General features: G+C 38.4%; 1 protein-coding gene across 1 annotated transcript in view; it reads right to left on the bottom strand.

The window, feature by feature from the left end:
* TADA2A (transcriptional adaptor 2A) overlaps positions 1-18219 on the bottom strand; it is a 47307-nt gene that overhangs the window by 1555 nt on the left and 27533 nt on the right. Inside the window, exons 8-14 of the mRNA XM_012648644.1 lie at positions 12866-12929; positions 11248-11291; positions 8573-8683; positions 6965-7036; positions 4673-4805; positions 4064-4107; positions 1231-1304 (exon numbers count right to left, since the gene is read on the bottom strand). Coding sequence (XP_012504098.1) covers positions 1231-1304; positions 4064-4107; positions 4673-4805; positions 6965-7036; positions 8573-8683; positions 11248-11291; positions 12866-12929 — 542 coding nt within the window. The remainder of the gene's footprint in view (positions 1-1230; positions 1305-4063; positions 4108-4672; positions 4806-6964; positions 7037-8572; positions 8684-11247; positions 11292-12865; positions 12930-18219) is intronic.

An 18219-nucleotide genomic window follows, 5' to 3' on the forward strand; every position in this document is an offset into this window, starting at 1 on the left:
AGACCCCGTCTCTACTAAAAATAGAAAGAAATTAATCGGACAACTAAAAATATATAGAAAAAATTAGCCAGGCATAGTGGCGTGTGCCTGTAGTACCAGCTACTCGGGAGGCTGAGGCAGAAGGATCGCTTGAGCCCATGAGTTTGTGGTTGCTGTGAGCTAGGCTGACGCCACGGCACTCTAGCCCGGGCAACACAGTGAGACTCTGTCTCAAAAAAAAAAAGAAAGAAAGAAAAGGCCACTTTGCTAAAAATCTAGAAAATTTGGCTCAGTTCTAGTTCACCTGCCACATTATCCAGCTATGGGCAGTCTGAGGCCACCATTATGTGAGTAAGGATAAGAAAATGCTTGAAATTCCAGGCCATTCAATATTTTAACCAGACTGGCCTGTGACCTTTTCCAGCAATACATAAATACACATACATTTCCTTCTACCCCCAAACTAATTTTTACTGTTCCTGATGGATAGTTAGACTCAGCTAGCTCCTACACTTAGATTCATCCTTATTTAAATCTGACCTGAACTAATGATAGGATGTGGCAGATGGGGAGAATGACCTTGGGAATTACAAAAGGAGCAATGAGGAGCAAAAGAGGAATTTTTCTTTTGGAATGGACTTCAGAGGCTATGACAGATTTTTTTGGAAAACTCTTGATGCTGACTCTTATGAGGCTGGATTTAAATTTTAGAAACTAAAATCAATATGAAGACAAGTCTAATGATTGCAATTGGAAAGAAAAGTAGGTTATGTCACTTTTTTAACGAAAATTAATGTGTGACATTCTTTATGGTTATAAACATGCTCTGGAGACAATCATAAAAATGTTTTCAGTGACGATTACCTTGTTGGAATAAGTGTAGAACTTTTCAAAGTGACCATTCCAATAGGAAATACCTATTTTCATGTAAAAGCTATTTTAGGTTTATAAAAAATTACATTTATGTAAAGTGCTTAATAATAGAGTAGAACATGGTAAATGCTCAATAAATAATAGTTGCTATTATTTAATTTACATGTCAGATGTTACTTCCCCAAAAGAGGAATCATGGCAGGGTGACAAGGAAAAGAGTTGGCTCTTTAGCTCTTTTACTTCCAGGATACACCAGAGCTGTATGTATGTTAGATAAATGGAGCAAAACAGGTTTGATCATATAGTGGATTTGTAATGACAACTCAATGAATAATCAGCCCCTCTTCTCTTTCCTCTAGTCTCCCTCCTTTTTGTTACCTCCTTTTCTTTTTCATTCAGCTTCTCCGTGCCAGGGAGGCCAGTGAGGTTCAAAGGTGGTGCGCTCCGTCTACCTATAGATACAGACAGGAAAGGGCATAGATTTCACAGGAGTCACAATTGCTCAGGTGTAAAGTATAAAACAGTTCAGTGCAGCCAGGCCTGCTAGGTATAGAATCACTATATCCAGCTGTGAGAAATCTTGTCTCAGCCCCTCAGGCCTGTTTAGCTAGCCACATGGGCACCCTACCATTTACTTGAAAATAAAAATGGTAATTTATGTGCCCTCAATAGATAATTCAGGTCCCTCCCATTTCTCTGCCACACCTAAAAAGCAACCTCCATAAAATTTCTACGTTTTCTTTTGTTTAACTCAGTCCATCCATCCCCAACTGAACAGTAATCCCAAATATATATTCAAAACAGAACCAAAAAAATTTTGCACAACAAGCTTCCCATCCTGACCAGTGACCTCCTGCTTGGGTTTATTTCTCAGGTATGTGAGCTGACCTCAGCTGAATAGATAATTCAGGGCACAGGAATTACCTAAAACTGCTAAAATACACAGACAATCTCATATACCTTAGCATCAAATATAACTACTTACCACAGTAGTTATCACCTATTTCTTCCTAACCACATAGGAGACTATAAAATCTGAAGCCCAGATGTCATCCAGTTAAGAAAGGTCATACACTGCCTGCCTTGACAGCTGATGAATGGAAATAACAACTCTGCAGGAGAGACATTCCCTAATTCTCTCCACTCTGCCAGCAGTACAAGGCAAACATGGTAATTAACCAAGTACTATGTGCCTTCAGATCAAAGGTGGACTGTTAAGCCAGCAAAAGGCTCTTCTTATTTATTATGTGAGGGAATACCTGTTCCTTCCAAAGTAGCCCTGTTTACCTGAAAGATCCACACACAGGAACAATGAGCCATTATATAGCAAAGCAGGGGCTGAGGTCAACTCACATACCTGAGAAATAAACCCAAGCAGGAGGTCACTGGTCAGGATGGGAAGCCTGTTGTGCAAAAATTTTTTGGTTTTGTTTTGAATATATATTTGGGATTACTGTTCAGTTGGGGACGGATGGACTGAGTTAAACAAAAGAAAATGTAGAAGTTTTATGGAGGTTGCTTTTTGGGCAGGGCAGAGAAACAGGAGGAACCATAATAAGCTGCTCTGTTGAAAAACAGGTTTTTCTATAATATCAACAAAGGACATAAGGGCTTACCCTAAGTGTTCAAAAAGGAACATAAAATCATTTAGTGCCTCACAAAAGTCACCAGAGGCTAGGCTACAATCAGTGATGCCAGGCTTCCAATGTTGCATTGCCTTAAGAGCAACTCAGAGCATAAAGGAGAATGAGGGGTCTCCTCAACCTAAGTATAAGGGGTGAAGAAGGCATAAATAACACCAGCCTAGGAAGAAACAATGAATAAGCAAGTGTAGATGGCTCAGAAAACACAAATGCCAAAGCTGCACAATCATGTTAGCCAGTTCCTTCATTTTAATTAGCTAGTATTAACTTATTTGCATTTCTGTATTTAGATTTGGGGAGGAGTTGGAAGTAAGAAACTTATAAAATAAAACTTGGATTTCATTGTCTTGGCTACTCCCTAAAAGGCCCCATTTTCTCCCTTAAGTATTAAGAAATAATTGCTGGGCCAGGCGCAGTGGCTCACGCCTGTAATCCTAGCACTCAGGGAGGCCAAGGCAAGAGGAGCGCTTGAGCTCGTGAGTTTGAGACCAGCCTGAGCAAGAGCAAGACCCCATATCTACTAAAAAAATAGAAAAAATTAGCCAGTCAACTAAAAATAGAAACAAAAAAAAATTAGCTGGGCGTGGTAGCTTGCGCCTGTAGTCCCAGGTACTTGGGAGGCTGAGGCAGGAGGATTGCTTGAGCCCAGGAGTTTGAAGTTGCTGTGAGCTAGGCTGATGCCATGGCACTCACTGTAGCCTGGGCAACAAAGTGAGACAGAGTCTCACTTTATTTATAAATAAATAATTGCTGGAAACAAAGGAATAAAGCAAAAAAAATTATCATTCTAAAAGGGGCCTTATCTGAGCCCTATCTAGAGCCTCAATCTACTGAGAAACTTTACAAGGTCTGTTCCAAGCTGCCAAAGAATGGTGAAATGGTAAATAGGTCACTGTTTGACTACTCCATCCCTAATCAGTGGAGTGGTCTATATGTTCTGATTAGGAGAAATGGCTAACCTATCCTATGGAGGAGTGAATGATAACCAAGAGAACAGCAAAGAAACACCATAATCTTGGTTCAAGCTTTATAGCTAATACCTCTCCAAATATCAGTCATTGATTATCAATCACCAAGGATCATCAGATAGCATATAGCTTAATCTTGCTCTGTAAACTAATCTCAAAATAGGACATACCTGAAGAGGTAAAGCTAAGAAATAGAAATACCTTAGGTCTTCAACTTATAAAGAAATCTTCTGAGTTTCGGACAAGTAACATGCTTCTTTGCTCATATTAGCTAAAAAGCTTTTAATTTATCTCCTGCAAGACAAATCTCAAAATTTGTGGTAGATACAACTTGCAATAAACTAATTGCTCATGAAGTAAAATAAAGATGCTACCTCTCTGGAGTTTTCTCTTCCTCTGTCTCTCACTCTGAGCATAGTCCCTGTCTGGCCACGAAGATTCTGAAAATGTGCTGATGTTTATACACTGGGCTAACCCTTGATTACCATTACTCTGCCAATGCTCCCTGCTCCCACAAAGGGAGAAGGATTAGGGGCTCACCATATCCCTTAGAATGCAAACTTCACAACTAAGACTTGCTCTGGCCTGAGAAATAATTACCTGAATTCGAAGCCAGTGGAATGGAAGGACTCAGGCCAGAATCACTACAACAAAGAAGAATTTGAACTTAGGTCATATCAAAGAAAGCAATTTCCAAAAGCCCCTGTGGGACTGGGTGCCATTTATCAGGTGAGTCACTCTGAAGAGAAGTAATGAGAGACAGCACTATACTTTATAGGATACTTTATACTGACCCAGAAAGAAAATCTGTTCTGAGGAAAAAAAATTCCTCAGATTTGTTAAGATAAGCTTATAACCTGGAACACCACTAACACCATTCATGGCGGAAGGGATAGGAACATGATTCTCCACTGAAAATCATACCAGTAGATATGGAAAGAGAGAGAGGGCATGGGTGGGAGGCTGGGGGGAATTCACTAATTTTTAAAAGTGAGATCAAAGTAGTAAAATAAGATTATAGGAAGCCAGTTATGTCTCTCAAAATCGTCAGGACCACACTGTTTCTGAGTTCTTTCGGAATTCTTCCAGCTACCCAATTAGTATTACTCTGCCATTTAGGACACCCATAGAAGTGGGCGTCCAAAAATACATGCCAAGGCCAAAGCATCCTGGAAGGAGTGCCTCCTTCACCCTAGACTAATTACTCACATGTCGGCTTGCCGGCGGAGCCACTGTTGGCAAGCACTACTGTCCTGAATATACTGGAGAACTTCAGAGAGCATGGTGCGTTTAAGGCGCTCTTCCTCTCTCGTCTTCTTGAGGTGATCATAGGTCCTAGCACCTAGAGATGTAGAAAACACCGTGACTGCAATGACAGTGCAGCAGAACTGAAGGGCTTCCTAACTGACCAACAGTTTGTCTTTTTTTTGGTTTCCTTTGCAAAGCTTTGTCTTTTTTTTGGTTTCCTTTGCAAAGCTGCTTTCATAGTTATTTTTCTAAGAGCAAAGTAGATTTTCCCTAGTGTGAAACCCCCCTCCTTTTTTTTTTTCTGAGACAGGGTCTCACTCTGTCACCTGGGCCAGAGTACAGTGGCACCACCATAGCTCACTGCAACCTTGAACTCTTGGGCTCAAGCCAATCCTCCCACCTTGGCCTCCCAAAGTGCTAGGATAACAGGCATGAGCCACTGTATCCATCTGTAGTCCCTTTCTTAACACTAAATATTTTTATTCTTTTTCTATCTTTCAGAAATTTGGGGCCATGGCCAGGCACAGTGGCTCATGCCTGTAATCCTAGCACTCTGAGAGGCTGAGGCAGGAGGATTGCTTGAGGTCAGGCATTCAAGACCACCCTAAGAAACAGCAAAACCCCTTCTCTACCAAAAATAGAAAAAATTAGCTGGGAGTAGTGGTGGGTGCCTGTAATCCCAGCTACTTGGGAGGCTGAGGCAGGAGCATCATTTGAGCCCAGGAGTTTGAAGTTGCAGTAAAAAATTTTGGAGAAAACAGAAAAGTACAAAGAAAATAAGTCATTTATATTTCCACCCTCAAAAAAGTAACTAACTTACTACTGTCATATTTGTTCCTGTTCTGTTTTTTTCTATAAATCTTTCTAAGTCACACAAATACTATAAGAATATGGTCTTCCTTAAAAACCAATTAGAATTTTTTAAAGAAGTTATCTTTGACCAGTACTACTCCTCTTCACTATTTCCCAGAGGCAATAAATGTTGGTAACCAAAATTAGGTATCAGAGTTTCTATATGATTTGCTAAACAGAAGAGTTGCATGGTGTTTTCCACATGTTAACAAAGGTATACAGATTCTAAAATATTACACCAGTGAGTTTCAAAATATGTTCCACATATTTGAGCCCCAGGATACTAAGGAAGTATCTCAGGGGTTAACGTAAAGAGAAAGGGCACTGACAAATACTGGTGGTCCCATTCTCTACACGTAATTTGAACCATCAAACTTCAACGAAAGTAATTCTACTTTCTTCTTATTTGTAGATTAGGGCTTCACATAAAATTCCATTTCAAAAACAGTTTCCACTGTTAAAAATAAAGAACCATTATAGTAGGCTGAACTTACATTCATAGGGCTGTGTTAAGAAGCACAGCTACTTCTTGTGGGAAGTCAGTGAGAAAGACTTCAAATAGGAAGGAGGGAATGCTAGAGATCATTCCAACGATAACAGCAAAACAACAGAAATTGCCATTTATTGAGGATTTATTGTGTGCCAGGTACTGTGCTCTGTTTCTACGCACCATCTCTAATTTAATCCTCACACTAACTCTAAGAGACTTGGAAAACTGAAAAGAATAGAATCACAGAGCTGGTAAACAGGGAAGCCAGAATATAAACCCAAGCTAAGTCTAGACCCCAAGCTCTTAGCTACTATAATATAATGCCTTTCTTTATGACCTGGCTCTACTACTAACTAGCTCTTCAAGCTCGTTATACCTTAGTTTCTTCATTAAATGGAGCTAACAGTACCTCATGAATTTGTCGTGAGAATTCAATGACACGATCCAGGTGAAATGTTTAGCACAGGGTCTGGTGCATGGTAAACATCTGACAGATATTAGCAGCTATTAATATAATTATTACCACTACCTCAAGTAACTGGGATACAAGCACCTAGAGCCAGGTGAAACTTGGTTATTTTATAAAAATGATAAGACCATACATCACTAAATTTATAAGGGCTGACACTAAAACCTGGTATACAAAACTTTTTTTTAGGAGCCACAGCAGAACCCTAAATCTAAAGCAGTACCTCTCTTTTCTTTGTCTCGTAACTTTTATTCTATCTCAGATAACCTATATAAAGGTATTTATAGGGATTAAATAGATGAAACATTACTGGAAAGATTAAAAACATTTTGAAAAAGGAAAGCTTATTTTAAAAAAAATTCACAACACCTCAGAGACTTCCTCTATGCGTTTGGAAGACACTTGCCCTCTGATACACAGTATGTAGCTAAAGCATACTTACTACAAAAATTGGTAATGCCTGCTGTCCTATATTCCTGAAGCCTCTTGATTTCCCTTCGGAGTTCAAATTCCACTGTTTTCCCCAAAAAGAAGGAAAAAAATTGGAGAAACAAAATCAACATCAACGAGCACTTTTGATATGAGTATTTTCAGTAATTCTGCCTTATATAAAAGACTTGGTAATTTCATTTGGGGAATCCTATTGTTGGTAACTTCTCATTAGAAATTTTACCCACAAACTGAAACCTACTCCAACTGTCTTCCAGCTGCTATCTCCAGAGGCAGCAGCTGGAATTGTCTCCTAGAAAACTTAGTGAAATGGCTGAGTTCATTTGTCTACAAAAAGTAATGAAGATAATTTTTTGAACAACCAAGTTTCCCTGCTCTACCTATCCCCTGTTAAAAGTTCTACCCACATGCCCCCAAGTTCTTTTATGAAACTTGTCTCTGGTATTATGTGATGTGGCCCTGATGCATGAGAAGGACAAAAACTGTGCTCAAGCCCCAGGCAGTTTCTTTACAGCTTTTTTCCTATAGGGACAAAAGAGCATTGTATAAACCAAAGGTTTCTGCCTCCTCTGAGCACACAGATCGGGTTGTACTGCTTGGGTTATTATGTGATAAAACATTTAAATTTGGGTGCTTTTGAAACAAAGAATGAAGGAAGAGCCTGGACAATCCATGGAGTATAGTTCTTTAGGAGTGACACATAAACCAGGGGTGAGACAAATTGGAACAGGAAGTAAAGGATCAGTCACCCAGTACAAACCACACAAGAATGCCAACCAAACAAGGTATTTGGTGAGGACAACAAACCTGGCTCAGATAAATGCCCACAATACTATGTAAGAAATATTCACATGAGGAGGCTAGGATAAAAGGCTTGGTAAATTACTTTCCCAAAACTAAACTTCAGAGCCAAATACACAAATTTTATGATGGAAGGTACAGAATAAGCCACCAAGTCCAGATTGTTTTAAAGTCTAGGCCTTATTGCCATAAGAACTTTAATTTTTTATAGTGAAAAATCAAATGGTAACTGGGTAGAGCTCTCTCAGGAATTCCAGAGAAAGACAAGAGAATGATAGAGGTACTATCTCCATGAGTCATCCAACTCTGCCTCATTTTTAAAACTAGTTTCAATAGTAAAGTATTCATGAACAAAATACTATGATGTCTTGGATTTGCTTCAAAATAATCCAGTTGATGGCATGAAGGAAGGGGAGTGGGTGGGAAAGATGAAATCAGACTGGCCATGTGTTGATAACTGCTGAAGCTGGGTGATGGATACATGGGGGTTCATTATATTATTATCTCTACTTCCATATATATTTGAAAACGCTCATAATAAAAAGTAGGGAGAAAAACTACTAAACTGCTATTTATCTGGGAAAAAAGAAAGCCACAGACTTTTTAACCTCTTTTGTCCCACCTCCACGGTCCCAACTTTATCTCATGGTAATAAACGGGAACAAAGACAGGAATATCCATTTATTTATTTACATAACTTCACACAAAACACACCATTATCTCTCCCATTTATATAAATACACAAACATACACACATACACACACACAAATACTTGCTCAAGGCTCAAAAACCACCCACGCGCATGGCTTTCGATGAACTTGTCATGTTCCACTGGCCCCACAATCCTTGCAAATCGCCTCATTGTTTCATAAAGGTCTTGGACCTCTTTGGGATAGCGCCGTTCCATTACTACAGATAAAGTAAAACACAACCATGTCATGAAAAATGAGGAATCACTAAGTTTTCTGCATGTTTTTGAAAGGACATTATTCCTAACTTCACATGACTAACTTACCCATGACAGGAAGCAAACAGGAAAGCCAAGAATGCAAAACACTAATAATAATGGTAACAGCATCACAGCAACTATCCCACAGGGATGTTGTTATCACTGGAGATCATCTCCACTACTGAGCACTACTAATCTCCCACACTTCTTTGTCTTTTAATCTGTACAGAGGCTGGCTGCAATGGAAAAGACAATTAAAGCAGAGCTTGCATTCTTAGGAACAATGTTGGCCAAAATTTATGGTACTAACTCCTGCAGGAAAACAAGGAAATTACGGACATAATAATCCACCTAGAAGAGGTAGATTAGCTGAGAAAAAGTGTGTAACCTCATGTGTGTCCTACCTGAAATCTTCTCCCCACCTATACATCCTCAAATGAGGTATGTATTTCTTCATTCTCCATATGGGTCATTTTGCCTTTCTCTTAACTAAGTATTACAACTTAACTTACTACTGAAGTTATATTTGACAACTATCATGCAAGTAAATGGTCATACATCCAGGGTAGCCAGGGCCAGCAACTCTGGGGATCACTATTGACCAAACTTCTAATCAAAAGAGGTATCTGCAAAGAAGATGGGGAGTAAAACTAACTAACAATAACTGGTAGGTTGGAGCGGCCAGGAACTCTTAAACTGCTACTTGGTCATTTCAATGTGAAAATCAGTAGTAACTAGGTTAGTTCTATCTACTCTTGGGGCTAAAGATACAGGCTTTCACTTGTGAAAGTTATTTAAATTAAGTCCTCCTTTCAGATGAATCTCTTTCCTTGCAGGAGCCATTCTTAGCTACAAATTATAGGAGCTGATTTAATAAGCAGCCACACATTATTTTCACTACAACTTTCCCCCACCCCCAGGGATAACACACAAGAATATGGAATAAAATTTTTAAATTTGAAGGAAAAAAAACCCTGGCCTACCATATTATGATAACTTGTACATTCAGTATAACGGCAACTGAAAACCTCTGAAACTACGTTGCACATGCTACTTCTACAACTTAATCTACATTCTCAGATGCAACAGAACGCCCCCTCAGCCCTATACTTGGAAAAAATATAGTTAATAGAATAATGGAGACAAACTGACCTCTCTCCACCACTTGAAAATATAATTTATGCAAGATTCAATGTCATCTAAGAATAAAGGTCAGAACCCAACTAACTACTATGGAAAACCCAGGAATTCAGACAGAGAACCTACAACTGGGGCTGCCTGAATATGACCAACTACTGTCTACAGAAAGGACCAGGGAAATCTGATCCTGAATTATTTTTGCAAATCCATAGCTCTTCATGAGGATGGGGTTAAATAGGCAATCTCATACACTGCTATAGGAATATAAACTGATACAACCATCTTTTGGAAAGCAATCGGGCAGCATGCATTAAGAATTTTTAATAATTATACTTTTTGACCTATTAATCCCACATCTAAAAATCTGCCTAAAAAAAAAAACCCCTAAATATAGACAAAGTTTATTCACAAAGACGTTCATCACAGTATTGTTTATATTATTACTTTAAAAAATGAAAACAAGCTAAATATCTAAAAATAAAAGATGGGGTAACCATATAATTATATATCTATATATACATAACATATTGTATAACTATTAAAAGTATACATTATGTAACTATTAAAAATGACATCCTCAAAACACCAAAATTTGAAAAATATGTAATATAAAGCAAAAAAATAAAGGACATATAATGTGACATATGTATGATGATGGCTACATTTTTTAAAAACTAAATATAGATTTTTATTTAGATTGAAAAGACACTTAACCTCTCTGATCGGCTGACTTGAACCCTACAGTGTCACAGAGTGTCAAAGAGATACCCCTATATGATTTTATCAATTGGGATATTTTCTACAATAACCATTTTACAAAATGGTACTTTTACCAAAAAAAGTATTATGACACACTATTATAAAGATTTTTATATAAAAAGCACAATTATTATTACCATTCTTATATGTGGAAGAGAGCCTATATTGTAGAAGAAAAAGTACAGGGCCTTTTTCTGCCCTGCTTAAGTATCTCCAGGATTTTAAAGAGTAAGGTCAGGCTGGGCATGGTAGCTCAGGCCTGTAATCCTAGCATTCTGGGAGGCCGAGGCAGGAGGATTGTTTGAGCTCAGGAGTTCGAGACCAGCCTGAGCAAGAGCAAGACCCCGTCTCTACTAAAATTAGAAAGAAATTAATCGGACAACTAAAAATATATAGAAAAAATTAGCCGGGCATGGTGGTGCATGCCTGTAGTCCCAGCTACTCGGGAGGCTGAGGCAGTAGGATCGCTTGAGCCCAGGAGTTTGAGGTTGCTGTGAGCTAGGCTGACGCCATGGCACTCTGGCTCAGGCAACAGAGCAAGACTCTGTCTCAAAAAACAAACAAAAAAAAACTATTCAAAAATGTTGGAAGAAACTGTAAAATAAAGAAAACTGCTAATACTTACACTGAAATTTTCTAAGGTTGATTAATCCATGGTCTCTTATAATTCTAGAAAAAACCATAATAAACTGTGTATTAGAATTAATTCCACATTTAACAATGTTTTCCACATGCAGCTTTTATTAGACATCCTAAACACTCTGAGGTTGGAATACTGAGGTCCAAAGAAGTCACTCCCACAAACTTCTGCAGATCAGTGAATCACTAACACAATTTTAGGCTCTCAAGTATCACCAGTTTTTCCTCTCCATGCGCATATTAGATGCTCAATAACTAATTGCTGGATGAATGAATGAATCAATGACCACTCACAAATACTGAAAAACACGTGTCTGTCACTTAAGATGAAATAGAAGGGAATTTGTGTCCATGCCATAAAATTAACCTATTCAGCTTGTGGAAATGATAATTGAGAACAGCCATTTAAGGGGAAATCTGCTAACCATAAAAGGGCACCATGATCACATGTTCAACACTTACAACTGTGCATCCACACAATACTCTGAAGCTATTAGAAATAAATATATATTGTGCATATTTAATGGAAGGGCATCATAAACATAAGATCTAATAGAACCTCAACAATTGAGTTCTACAATACTCTCTTAGCTTTAATTGTGTGTTTTAAGCAAAATAAAATTTAAGTAAGCCATGCTGGGTTTTACATCCGGAATCTCTGATTTATACCAGAGGTATTCATGACTAGCAACAAAGCTTCTCACAAGAGCAACTGGGTAAGCTTCAGCCCTCCATGGAAGCTCACTCTAGACACAGAGAGTAAGTTTTACTTTAGATCACATCTTGGTTCTGTAAGAGTGCTTCCCAAGTCTCTCTCCTTTTTCTTTAATTTTTTTTTTTTTTTTTTTAAGAGACAGGTTCTCACTGTTGCCCAGGCTTTGGAGTGCAGTAGCATGATCATAGCTCACTGCAGCCTCAAATTCCTGAGATCAAGCAATCTTCCAGCATCGGCCTCCTAGGCAGCTGGGACTACACGTATGCACCACTGTACCCGGCTTCTCTCCTTTTTATTGCTGAGATACCACTGTATACATAGTTAGTAACACCACAATAACATACATGCCTACATATACATACATACATACACACACATACACATTCATACCCTCTGCACACCCCTCTCTGAACTGTTAAAGTCTCTATAATCCAATAGGGATCTGAGATCCATAATTTCTATGTCTGAATGTTTATTTTTTGATCTGTTACAAAGAAAAGGAATAACCAGAGTGCCTGAAACTTTAGAATTTCTTTGAAATCCTTTTAGATGAAAGACTTCTCGAAAAAAGTGAGCAATTATAATGAGAGCATTAAAAAAGCATAACAATAACACCTTGAATTTATCTTGTTGCTTTTTTCAAAAAGCTTAAAACAGTGTACTCATATTATTCTTCGTTCATCATAACATCAACAAACAGTAAAGATGGAAGAAATTAAAAACAAGACAGGAATTATTATCCTTATTTGAAGGATGGAAAATTTAAGGCCTAAGGAGGTAAGTGTCCTTCCTAAGGTCACAAGATGAGCCACAGGTGGAATGTTCTCATGGACTGTATGTGGTCAATATTCCAAAGCTGAAAGAAGGCAGGATGGTTTTCTATACTTACTTTTTCCGTCTTTGTCTCTCCTTTAACCTAGAATGATAGATATCAACCACAGCCATCTTCAAAGCTATAAATAAATAAGTACATGTAAATAATATATATAAATAGTACAAATAAAGCCAAGAAAGAAATAACTTTTACCCAAACACTGAACCTCATACTGCTAACTAGTCCACATTCACTGTCTAGAAAATGTTGTCTATTCAACCAGAGAATCAGAAAACATAATAAAAATTAAAAAAAATAGAAAACATATCTATTGGAAACATAAAAATATGTTAGCATACTGAATTTGTCTTATCAGTACATTATAATGAAGTTCTTTGCCCCTATGTATATATTTTATAGTGTTACTCTGTACATTATCATTTCTGCTTCCTACTAAACACTTCTTTGGACATTGTTATGTATATTATTACTACATACAGTGAATCTCTGAACTTTAGTAATACATCTATTAGAGTAGTCATAAAAATGAATATTGATTGTAGTTATAACTACACAGGAGTAAACAGAAGAGACAATGTCAAGATAAGACTAACGTGAAGAAAGGTGCAGTGTAGATATTTTCCCAGAGTAGGTGTTTTCAGTTGGGGAGCAGCAACTGTTTAGGGTGTTGATTTTTGCAATATGTAGTGAAAAGTTCCATTAAGTAGCCTAACCAATGTAAAAGCCACGCCCTGCTTGGTTGCCCATGTCCCAACCCTTTCCTGGCTTTAGCTGAATGTTAAAGACACTGGGAATAAGGAGAAAAGAGGTCATGAATAGCAAAAGTTTAAATCAATACAATAGTTCTGGTTCTTTCTTTCCATGGCCACTCTTTTTCCATCTTGAGTTCCTAAAGGTTCTTTTCTCATTTCTCTTTTCACCCCTCACTTTATTCCTAGAAACTCATCTATTTCTATGGTTTCAAATATTATCTACCTCTATATATAATCTCAAACTCAGATATCTATTTCAAGTTCCAGTTCTATTGACTATCTCTACTCACATGGCCTTCAGCTGCAAACTTGTATTCTACCCCTTTCCCATCCTCTAAAACTCTTTTTTTTTTTGAGACAGAGTCTCACTCTTTTGCCCGGGCTAGAGTGCTGTGGCGTCAGCTTACCTCACAGCAACCTCAAACTCCTGGGCTCAAGCAATCCTTCTGTCTCAGCCTCCCAAGTAGCTGGGACTACAGGCATGCGCCACCATGCCCGGCTAATTTTTTCTATATATTTTTAGTTGTCCGATTAATTTCTTTCTATTTTTAGTAGAGACAGGGTCTCGCTCTTGCTCAGGCTGGTTTCGAACTCCTGAGCTCAAACAATCCGCCCACCTCGGCCTCCCAGAGTGCTAGGATTACAGGCGTGAGCCACCGTGCCCGGCCTCATCCTCTAAAACTCTTATCTTGGCTAATAGCATCATAGTAAAGCTAGTTGTCCAAGACAAAAATCAACCTGGACTTTTCCCACCTCCTCTCTATCTAGTCAGTCAATGAGTTTTATCTATACTGTACTGAACAGTCAAATCTCTCTCAAATTCACATCTTCATCCCTAATCCTGTTCCTTAGCTCTGGCACCTTGTCTCTCTTGTCATCCTGATGCCATCTTGTAAGAGAGGCATCACTACTCTCTTACTCCATTCTTGCCTCACTCCAATTCACCTCCTCCAGATGGTACCAGAGTAATATTTTAAAGCACAATTTTATGGTGTAATTCCCCTATTTATAATTCTTCAGTTGCTTCTCATCCACTTTCAGGAGTTCAAACGCTTACATGTTATATAAGACCCTTTGTCTTGTTATGCCTACCTTTCTACTCTTGTTTCCTATCAATCCCTCACATGCCCTATATACCATGAGCACAAAAAAAGTTGCCCAAGATCACACAGCTGCTAAGCACAGAGCAGAGATTCAAACCTAGGCAGTTGGGTTTCAGAGCCTTGAGCAGGAAAAACACTGAAACAGACTAGCATGTTTACTTTCTCTGTGTTAGTCCTATATTCTAAATCTGGCTTAACTGAAAATAAAATGTATATTTTAAAAATACCTCTGAAGCAAAAAATTCCCACAGGCTTTTTACAGTTGGAAGACCCCTGGGGTTAACAAATGATGACCAGTTATTAACAACACTAGAAGAAAATATCAGTAATACATGATTTAACACTATGCTACATTAAACCATTCTTCTCATCTATGGATTCTGAAAGCACCTTAAGATTTAATGACTGCAGTAGATTCTAGAACTATCTTAATAACTGGTTATCTTCTCAAACTTTGTGTAAGTTGAGAGTTTGGGGTGTTTTAATTACTGAATGTATTTGAAGAAGAAGGAGACTCTAGAGAACACAATGACTTGCCATGTGTCCTCTGAAAAACTAAAACATGTTATTCAATGTTAGGTAGTGTCATTTCTAATAACACACCAGCCTTTGTAGCAAAGAATTTGGCTGTGTCTGAGAATCAATTCTTTCAAGGTAGTAAGCATAATTCCAAAATAGAGCCTAGAGCATCTAAGCCTAGAGCCTCTGGAATGCTGATTAACTCAAAACAGTAATATAATCTCATTCCTCATCCAAAGAATGTGAGATCCAAGTTCAAGTTTATCCCAGGAGGGCAATGCATCAGCACAGATTCTACTATGTTCTACTAGAGTAAGTTTTAAACCTTGTTTTGAAATAAAATCTTATTTGGAATGGTTAAGTCAGATCTGCTCTAGCTGAACCTCTTCTCTCTACTCTAATCCCCAGCTACCTCTCCTAGCAGAAATCCCTGAGGATACCTCCATGGTACAATTCAAAGCCCACACTTCAGCTAGAACTAGATTTTAGGGCAGGAAAAAAGTGGGATCAATCAAGTAAGAAAACAGAATACAATGGCTCATTAGAATCACTGACTGATAACATGAAAGCAAACAAAAGTTGCTGAGCAATGTACAATCCTGATGCACTATCAATATAACAGCCCTGGCTAGATAATAGAAATAAATTCTGGATACTCCGTACAACTCATTACTGTGCATCTCACTGCTACCTACCCTTAGGATATTCTTAGATTAGAAGGTTCAATACCAAAATCTTACATGCTGCGCTATGAGCAGACGTGCTATATATGTATGCAACTTCAATCACTGGGAGATGTCCAGGAGTACATTATCCAGGCCATTCTCTCTTGAGTCTGAGGTAAAAATAACTGAAGGCCTAGCTGGATAATCTGGAGAGGTGAGTGAATGCAGTATTTTTAAAAGCTTAAGTATAAAAAAAGAAAATTAACTACCATGGATTCTTTTTGTTCATTTCTAACAACTTCAAAGATTTAAACAACATTGGTTTACTTTTTCTCATAACTGCCTACAAACTAAAAATAATTCAATACTGTCAGGGCCAATATTTAAGGCGATGGTTTTCAAATTCTTTTAGGAAGCACAACTCTTTCTACAAATGAAATCTTTCTTGATTTATAGGGTTGTTCCGCATAAAAGTTCAGATGCCATAGAATGCCCCATACCTGGCACTGCTTCATAACACAGTTGCTGTGGAAAGATGAGCTTTAGAACGCGGTGCTGGCAGAGATGCACTTTAGAAGCCTATGTGGTGGAAGGGTGGGTAGGAAGAGGGACGACAGGAACTGTCTCTCACATAAAGTATAACCAAATACAAGTTTTACAGTAGACTCTATTTCTTACAAGAAAGGCAGAGTTAGGAAGTCAACAGTTCAAGGCAGAAAGGGAAACAAATGTAATAATAATAGCTAAAATATACTGAGTACTTGTCATGTTTCAAGCTCTTTATATGCCTTATCTCATTTATCTAGTTAATAAGATGAGTTAGAAGGAAATATCTTGAAGATCCATGGAAATTACTGCTAATTTTGACAAAACATTTTTGTAACTACTGTAAGACACTAACTTTATCATGTTGTTTCCTGAGATTTGTGTGGGAATGGCTTAATCAAAAAAGAAAAAAAAACTGGCCGGGCGCGGTGGCTCACGCCTGTAATTCTAGCTCTCTGGGAGGCCGAGGCAGGCGGATTGTTTGAGCTCAGGAGTTCGAGACCAGCCTGAGCAAGAGCGAGACCCCGTCTCTACTAAAAATAGAAAGAAATTAATTGGATAACTAAAAATATAGAGAAAATTAGCCGGGCATGGTGGCGCATGCCTGTAGTCCCAGCTACTCGGGAGGCTGAGGCAGGAGGATCACTTGAGCCCAGGAGTTTGAGGTTGCTGTGAGCTAGGATGACACCACGGCACTCTAGCCCGGGCAACACAGTGAGACTCTGTCTCAAAAAATAAATAAATACATACATACATACATACATACATACTGCTGATAATTGCTTCTACTGCTTGATCATTTCAGCAGTTTTAAACTTGTAAAACTGGCTCTAGAGAACAAAGGAAAGGATAGAAACACACAGAAGGAAATGGGAGGAGAACTGGAATTCTCCCAGAGAAAAATTCGTATTTGAAGCTATCTCTTTTCTTAATAAAGCACACCCAGATAGCAGCAACTGATTACAAGATCTTAACTGTATGAAATAACCCAGGGAAGACCTCAGCACCGCAGGCAGAATAGAAATGAGAAAGCAGACATTACAAGAACGAGAATCATCAGTTCACATTCTACTAAGAGCGACTGGAAGCTCCCGTATGAGGTGGCAAACAAAGAACCAGAGATCATTAAAAACAAACAAAAACTACCCATAACCTGTCCACTGATACAAGACCTCTGAAATCTCAGCTTTGGGGGACAAATAGTCTCCCTATGATTACATTGGGGACTGATAAAGTTTCCAAACGGCTAGCCTTAAAATATTTCAAGAAGTGGGCAGAAGTCAGAGGCAGCTCCTTCCCACTGCAATGTATTTCTAACATTGTTCAAAATAGCTAACAACATGTTTCTGTTTTCTTGACAGAAGGCACTTACTGCTTGCTTTGGCAAGAAAACCAACTCAGAGGCCTTAACTGCAGGGAGGCCAATCAAAATCCTTACTGCAACCAAACTTGTGACTCAGGTATTCCCCAGAAGCAAAGCTTTTTAAAAGTCACTTCTCCCCCTAAGCTTTTGGCTAAGACGCACACAAATAATTCTGTGAAAGGAAGAAGCCCATGTGACCTAATGGTTAAAGTCAGCAACTAGAAAGTCTTAGGCAAATTACCTCCTTGTGCATTTCCCTGAATGTAAAATGGGAAAATATCTATTCCTACTTCTCAGGAATGTGGTGAAGCTATAGAAGATAAATGTGAAACTTCACGAAAAACAAACAGCAACAAAAATTCGAGGTTTTAAAGACACTAAGTATTATACAGTATTAACACAGACTTAGGGATGATCTACCACTTGCTGGCTGTATGATCCCAGGCAAGTTACTTAACCT

Source organism: Propithecus coquereli, unplaced genomic scaffold, assembly GCF_000956105.1.
Source record: "Propithecus coquereli isolate 6110/MARCELLA unplaced genomic scaffold, Pcoq_1.0 Scaffold291, whole genome shotgun sequence".
NCBI lineage: Eukaryota > Metazoa > Chordata > Mammalia > Primates > Indriidae > Propithecus > Propithecus coquereli.